Below are 7308 nucleotides of genomic sequence, written 5' to 3' on the forward strand. Positions count from 1 at the left end.
GGGTTATAATTTTTCTAAGTATTTTCGCTAAAAACTGCTTGTCAAAACTCGTACTCGTTCTCGTCCTCGCCCTAGAATCTAAAGGTCCCTATTTAAAAAACAAAGGGGCAGCCTTGGTTAAACTTGGAACGCGCGGATAATCTGGCAGAGGCACTGCACATTCAAATACATCTCGGTGTTATAGACAGTCATCTCAACGCTTGCGTTACAGATTCAGGTTTTAATACTGAACAATATTTTCGTGAACTTCTTGAAGTACATAAATATATTACCGTATCCTTAAACAATATTACTATTAATTCAACAACGTTTGAAGAAACATGTCTCAACATTGCACACATTTTTAAAAGTTGGCATTTTAGAAACACAATGCTCTCTTTACTATTTCAATACTTGCCTGCTCACTTGCAATTTAGTTAACAACATCAACAAATTTGCCACCACGAAACTTCCATAGGAAAACAAGAGAAAAAAACAAGTCTCCCACAAGGGACTACCCAGACATTTTGTAGGGGGTGGGAAGGGTCGTTGTGGGTTGTTTGATTTCACGCCAACAAGGAAAATCGCTAAGTAGTTTGCGAAAAGCACAAAGCTCCGCGATAAAAGGGGTTTCTGAATAGTTAATAATATACCGGAGTACTAACATGTTGGGAAAACTTCATTTCATCTTTACTCCAAAATGTTCGAAATTTCAGTCTTCAGTAAGCCGCGATGTCTGCAAAAAGCAGACGCCTGGGACGCTGTTAGTCATTCAGCAGTTACAGACTCTTTTGGAAAACAGGTTGGTTGCAATAGGGGGAGGATAGGGGGGGGGGGGGGGGGTGTTGTGATCAGCAACCCTTGAAAGTATCTAATCAATTGGTTACTCCCCTGGTTGATTCAAGAGAAAGACAAATTTTTGTCCCTCTGTTTGAAGTAACAGGAGTCGAATTGTTGGAAACCCGATTAATGGATAACAACCTTGGATACTTGAAGGTCATATCCATAGTCACCTTGGATAAGCGTTGACAGGGCATTCAGCAAATGGGGCTAAAAGTTCTTAGTTCTTGAAAGGAGGCCTTTTTCTGGTTGACTTTTTTCTAGAAGAAGATTCGAAAGGCCAAAGTAGTGTCAACTGCGCAATAAACTTTTCCAAGTAAGAAAAATAACGAAGCCAATCAGAGAGCAGGCACAAGGGCAGGTGAACAAAGGAGCCAATCAGATGCGCGTCAACTGATGCCAGATGTGCGCGGGAAAGAAATCTTCAAACTTCTGTATGATAAGGTTCAGTGGTGTTGAGATCCAACTTAAGAACTGTCAAAAAAATAGAAAAAGAAACACACACTCATTTGAGCACTTAAAACCGAAGACAAATTTGAAGTGGTTGCTTTGGTAAATAACAGCTGTCAATCAAGCCAGTCATTCGCATATAATCGCATATACATAACCACGCAGAGAGAAAAAAACGCAGCAGGTGAATAACCTTTGCAAGCATGAGAGAACTACTTTTTTAGCTATCTGATTGGATTCCTGTGAATCATGGACAATCGCCTCTTTTGCAAAGTCCCAGAGATTTGTAACCGTGGAGGTAGCTAAAGTAGCCAAGCGTTACAAAATTGGCTGACAAAAACCGCACAGGAGCCTTTATTCTTTGCTGCCGAAAAGCATCAAGACCGCTGGTCAAGGGAAACCGTGCGAAACTAAAGGCCGTTTTGCGCATGCGCGAAATCTGAATTACTTACAGTTTTGGCCGCGTTGGCCATGGGTTCAGGAAACTGATAGGTAAGAAGAGCCAGCATTGCGGTAAAGGAACACAGGGCAGCGGTGAACAGGATGAAGAAAGGAAGTTCTTTTTTGGGATAAATTGAGAGTTCGTGGTGACCTGAAAAGTTTTTGAGTACGATGAGTTGCAAACAAGAAAAGATCTAGATTGATATTTACGTGGACATCAAACGAGTGAATTAAAGGATGACATCCTCGACTCTAAGTTTATCAACACAGTAGGCCATTTTCGAGTTCATGTCTGTCTCCTCTTCAAAACGAGTCTAAGTGCGAAGTTTTTGTGATGGTAATTAGTTCTACATTAAATATGAATGAAAACAAATTTTCATAAGAAAAACTTCGCACTTAGACTCACTTTGAAGAGCAGGCAGACATGAACTCGGAAATGGCCAATTAATTTGACCTGAATTAGAAAACCAAGCAAATATTAACTAAAGTAACCATTACATATGCGTGAATATATAAAAGAAAGGACAACTTCTAGAGAGTAAGCGCACAGTGGTTAAAGGAATAACAGCTTTACAGTTGTCCGCATTAACTACAGCTAAAGAGACAGAGAGCGTGTGGAACAGTCTGGATTCTACTCTAATCTGACCTAATATGCCCTTATTTGCCAGACATTTTTCGGCGCGCGCCACTAGAACCCACAAAAAGATGAAACCCAAAACACTGCAGATACAAATAGGTGTTTTACTTCAGTACTACATGGGATAGATCAAGGTAGAATCTTTAACTACATTTATCAGTTTACCTCCAGTAAAACATCGGTAACAGTCTCACCTGGCAAAAGTTCCCGGTCAGCATTCTCAGTGCACGCTGGGTAGGGGTGAAACAAGTGCCCTTTTTCCAGGGGGTAGGGGACGAGACGAAATGCTAAAAAAAAAAGCGTTTGTAAATATCGATTTGGTAAAACTATGTGAATTTTACGCCTCTAACCTAAGGTAGCATAATAAACAGCACCACAAGAAAGTACTGCTCTGTGCTTTTCATTTGAATGCGCACGGTTTTGGATTAAACACTACGCGACCACAGTAAAGTGTGGCTCAGGAGCTTTCAATGATCGAAACATTGTGAACACAGCACACCTTAAATTTGACGTTCTCTTCCCTCGAGTTTCTCTTCGAAAAAGTCTTTTACGGCCATGTTTTTAGCTTGCGCAACACTGCTGCTGCCCCCTTGCTTACAGACCACTTTCATAAATGGTGACCACCCTCACATATTTTTGTATACGTTACGTATGTAATTAAACCTACTGCCCTAAAGTCTGAAGAAAACATTCTTTTGAAATTTTCTCGTCGTAGAGAGGTTAGAAAGTCTCAGAAGCATTAAAACGGACGAATATTTTACTTGGTCGCCATTATGAAGGAGGAAGAAGCTACAATAGTTTGACTCTGGTTCAGAGCTGGGGTTTTTTAGTTTAAGAATTTTGGATGTAACGTAGCTCGCGCATTTTCCAGCGCGTGCAGCTTCGATCTCATTTTTGTCCGTATTTGGGCATAAAATTGGTGCCTTAAAATTCCCAGCTTTGTTCCAAGGAATAGAGTTGCAAGTTACTCACGTCAAGGTCACGTGCTTCTGGAAGGAGATCTATGGGGAGGCTTCAGTTGGGAGCCTAAGCACGCGCGTTTTTGAGATGCGGACGGCAACCGGAAGTGAGCGGTTTCCCCTTTTAACTTGTCTTAAGACAACCACATTTACATTGCTAAGTATCTTTTCTCCATTAGAGATGATTCGTTAAAACATCTGGGAGACACCACTGTCCTGGTACAAGAAATGTCCTCTTCCGGTTACCGTCCGCCTCTCAGAAACGCGCGTGCTTAAGCTCCCTAGTAAGGAAGACGACGAACGCTTCAAGTACGTAAGCGCCTCAAAACAACTAACTAGTGTGAACAAAAACTCTGCACTCTTTGTGCGTGCGTTTTACATTTTGGTACATTCCTTAATCTTCTCGTCCTGAAAACGACGAGAAATGACCAAATTTGAAGTTATGTTTATGGGAAAGGACGAGACCACCTGACGATAACTTTGCACTTTTCATACCAACTGTATTCCTGGAATGTATGTTGATACAACCTCCCAGGTCGAACGACTTGGCATAATCACGATATCATTACAATAACGGGAAATAGATGGTTTTCAGCTGACGTCACAGCAGCCATGTTGGTGCACAGAACAGTAGAGAAAAAAGCCTTTTGGCAATTTGACTCTATTATAATGCAAAACATGGCCGTCTTATCACATCATTGAAAACCATCTATAGCTTTTTTAGACAACGTTCTCGTAGCCGTCGTCGTTGCCCTTGCTTATGCTCCCTCAAAATAGTTTCAACACTTAAACGACACTCTCTTTAGATCCAAATGACGTCACAACACTGTATCACATAACAGCAATGTTACGGTACCATATGAAACACCGATTATTTCCAAACAAGATGTGATCCTTATTGTGATGTAATAAGTTACCTTGGCAACGGGAAAGCCCAGCAAAAACACCCTATATTTTGGATTTACTTGCTCATATCTCAAAAACGAACTCGGCGAGCCCCCTTTTTATTGCTAAGAAGTGATAAAGGAGGCCATGATGAAACTTTCGGCGAAGTTTAAAAAAAATCTGTAAAGAGGATTCAGAGCCACTTTAAAAAAAATCACAGAATTAAGGTGGTTCTGAATTCACTAACAGAATATTTTTAAACTTTGCAGAAAGTTTCATCCTGCCCTTCTGATTACTTTTCAGAAATAAAAAATGGGGGTCACCGAGTTCGTTTTTCAGATATAGCGATATTTCTTGTTTACAAACATTGACGTCACATTTCTTTTGATATTCAAATTCGCCAACCACGGAACAAGAGAAATCATTGTTTCAACAGCCAATTAGGCTCTGGTTGGCAAATTAATAACAATGGGTGACGTCACGAGAAACATCGCCATAAGCAACTAAAGACAAAATAAAGGGTGTTTTTACAGGGCTTGCCCGTTGCCACGGTGACATATTACGTAAAAAAAAAATGACTGTATCTTGTTCAGCAATAATTCGTGTTTCATTTGGTACCACAATGTTACTAATACATAACACACCGTTGTGGTGCCGATCCTTCTAATAAGAGAGTTACTTGGAAGCGTTGAGCCACCTTAAGCGCCCTTATCGACACACGACGTGCATCTACAAGAAACAACAAGAGAATTAAATGAAACGAAAGACTCCATCATACTTCCTTCCCACGTGCAGTGAAGTAAATTCAGAGCACCTTCGACTTTTTTCCAGTGTGGTAAGTGAAAGAAAGAATAAGCTATCGCCTCACTGTCGCCTCGTTTCAAAATATGCTCTGGTGGAAGAATAAGGCTCTTCTGCTCCAGAAGATACTGCAACGAAAAGTGGTAATTAGTTGAATGTCAATTGCATAACCCTTGCAATACGATTTCATAAAAAAAATACAGAGATATTACTTACGGACAAATTTGGGAAATCTACTGGGTTAAGATGGCTTCGGGTTCAATTCAATCGATCGCGATTTTTGAGGAGCTGGATTTAGGGTTCGGTGTTCCAGTAACTTCAACAACTGTGGCCCAGTTTCGATTCCCGAACTCCATGGTATGCATGGATTGAGTTTGTTGGGGTGTCTACTCTGTTTAGAGAGGTTTTTTTTCACAGGGGTAGGCTGAGCCAATTCAATGCATTAAAAATTTAAATCACCAGTTAGAATGCAACGTTAGTTGAGTAGAAATTGGAGTTTCTACCACGCAGTTGACCTAGTTTGAGCCGGATTTTTTCCTTTAATAATTAAAGGTTTGTAGATAATTCAATCATTTCAAAACCTTGACCAGGAGCGCTGTCCTTGTGAATGGAAAAACCAGTCGTTCTTGTGGGTCAGTAAATGGAACAATTCTTATTCTTCTTCGGAAAAAAAAAGGAATAACTTCACACTTACTCCTCTTTTCTCGTTTTCACCGAAATGACCGGTTTATCGCTGAACCATTTGTTTCATGATGGAAGACCCGCGCTTTGTTGATGGAATGCATTAACGAACCATAAGCGAAAATTTTCACCAATTTTTTCTGACCAATGGTAGGTTGCCTTTTAATTGTGGAAAATTTCTACTGTTCCATGAGGCGGAAATTCCCAGCGGTTTTTCCTTTCAAATAGAAAGCGCTCCAGTTGTCGGTCATGTAGACACAGTCGAGACCTAATTAAATCTATGACGACGACGGCGACGTCGACGTCGACGGGAACACGCCACAAAAAACAGTAATCCGATTGGTGAAAAGTGGAAAAATAATCGTGCTGCACGTGCGGCACGAATTTTAGCTCATATTTTTGTGGTACTTTTACATAACAATAGGGACCTACAGGGACATAGGGACCTATAGGGACCCATAGGGACATAGGGACATAACATTTACACAACAAAAGGGACCTTAAAATCTACGACGGCGACGTCGACCACAACTTCACAAAACAATGATATTATTGGTTAAAAGAGCATAAATAATCGTGCTGCACGTGCAGCATGCATTTTAGTACATATTTTTGCGGTCCTCTGCTTAACGACGACCTGAAATCACCAAATTTGAGGTTTTGACGACAACGTGAGCATGCAACAATCTTTCATTCTCTATTTTCACTCTAAAACTGCTCGTACCGATTCATTTTTAGGATACTTCGCCCACATTTTCCGACGTGAACGAGACGGAACAATCACGAAAAATTATACTAGAGCAAACTTATATTTCGAGGTGAACAATCAGGAAAGTTCTTGTCGACGTCGCCATCGTAGATGTTTAAGTCCCCCGTGTTTTCTTTAAAGTCATTTCTTTAGTCTTACTTTAGGAACATGTGGATTAAACTCCACCGCTCTGTGTATCGCCTCAACTGCTGCCATTTCAGCAGGACTAAGGCCTCTTTTGGCTGCGATTTCAGGGGAGAATCTGTCAACGAGGACAAAACCAGAGTGATGCAAGGCAGGATCGATCTATTTTCCTCAGCTTTCATTTTTTTAAATGAAACAGTTACTTCCGCCTTTGGAAAAAGGCGGTCAAATACACCATTGGTTGCTAGAAAGTATCCAGATTTTTTATAAACAGAATAGACTCCACTTGAAGAAGAATCAGACAGTTGACAAAAAATTAAAGACAAATCCATCTCCTGGATATGTTGGATTTAGAGGCAGCTATATAAGATAAATTGCAAAATACAGACTTGAGGGTCCTGAAATTTGTTTTTCTTTTTCGGCGAAATGAAACAAGCTTGAAATTAGAGGCAAAAGGAACGAAGAAATACATATAATTATATCTTGATTTATGAAGTACATCTAAGTTGGCCAAACCCGGCATAGTACAACGGGTTTCTTGAGCGACAGACCTTTAATTGGTCAGAGCTTTTCAACACGGCCCAGCGTCTAACTAACTATTCTTTTTTGAACAGTGTGTGTGAGTCTGCGAGATGTGCTTTTCCGACGGTCTCTCGGCGATTCTCGGACATATCCGAGTGCTCCTTTGCAGAGGTCGAACCTACGACTTTCCGTCGTTCGGATTCCTCGCCACTGAACTACTG

The 7308-nt window shown here is 40.7% G+C and overlaps 1 protein-coding gene across 1 annotated transcript in view; it reads right to left on the reverse strand.

The window, feature by feature from the left end:
- Positions 1-202: 202 nt before the first annotated feature.
- The window catches only part of LOC137999748 (protein ST7 homolog), a 25717-nt gene continuing 18611 nt past the window's right edge, over positions 203-7308 (reverse strand). Inside the window, exons 14-18 of the mRNA XM_068845642.1 lie at positions 6581-6683; positions 4970-5120; positions 2542-2634; positions 1722-1861; positions 203-1293 (exon numbers count right to left, since the gene is read on the reverse strand). Coding sequence (XP_068701743.1) covers positions 1198-1293; positions 1722-1861; positions 2542-2634; positions 4970-5120; positions 6581-6683 — 583 coding nt within the window. The 3' untranslated portion in view covers positions 203-1197. The remainder of the gene's footprint in view (positions 1294-1721; positions 1862-2541; positions 2635-4969; positions 5121-6580; positions 6684-7308) is intronic.

This window comes from Montipora foliosa, chromosome 4 (genome assembly GCF_036669935.1).
Source record: "Montipora foliosa isolate CH-2021 chromosome 4, ASM3666993v2, whole genome shotgun sequence".
In the NCBI taxonomy this organism is placed as follows: Eukaryota; Metazoa; Cnidaria; class Anthozoa; order Scleractinia; family Acroporidae; genus Montipora; species Montipora foliosa.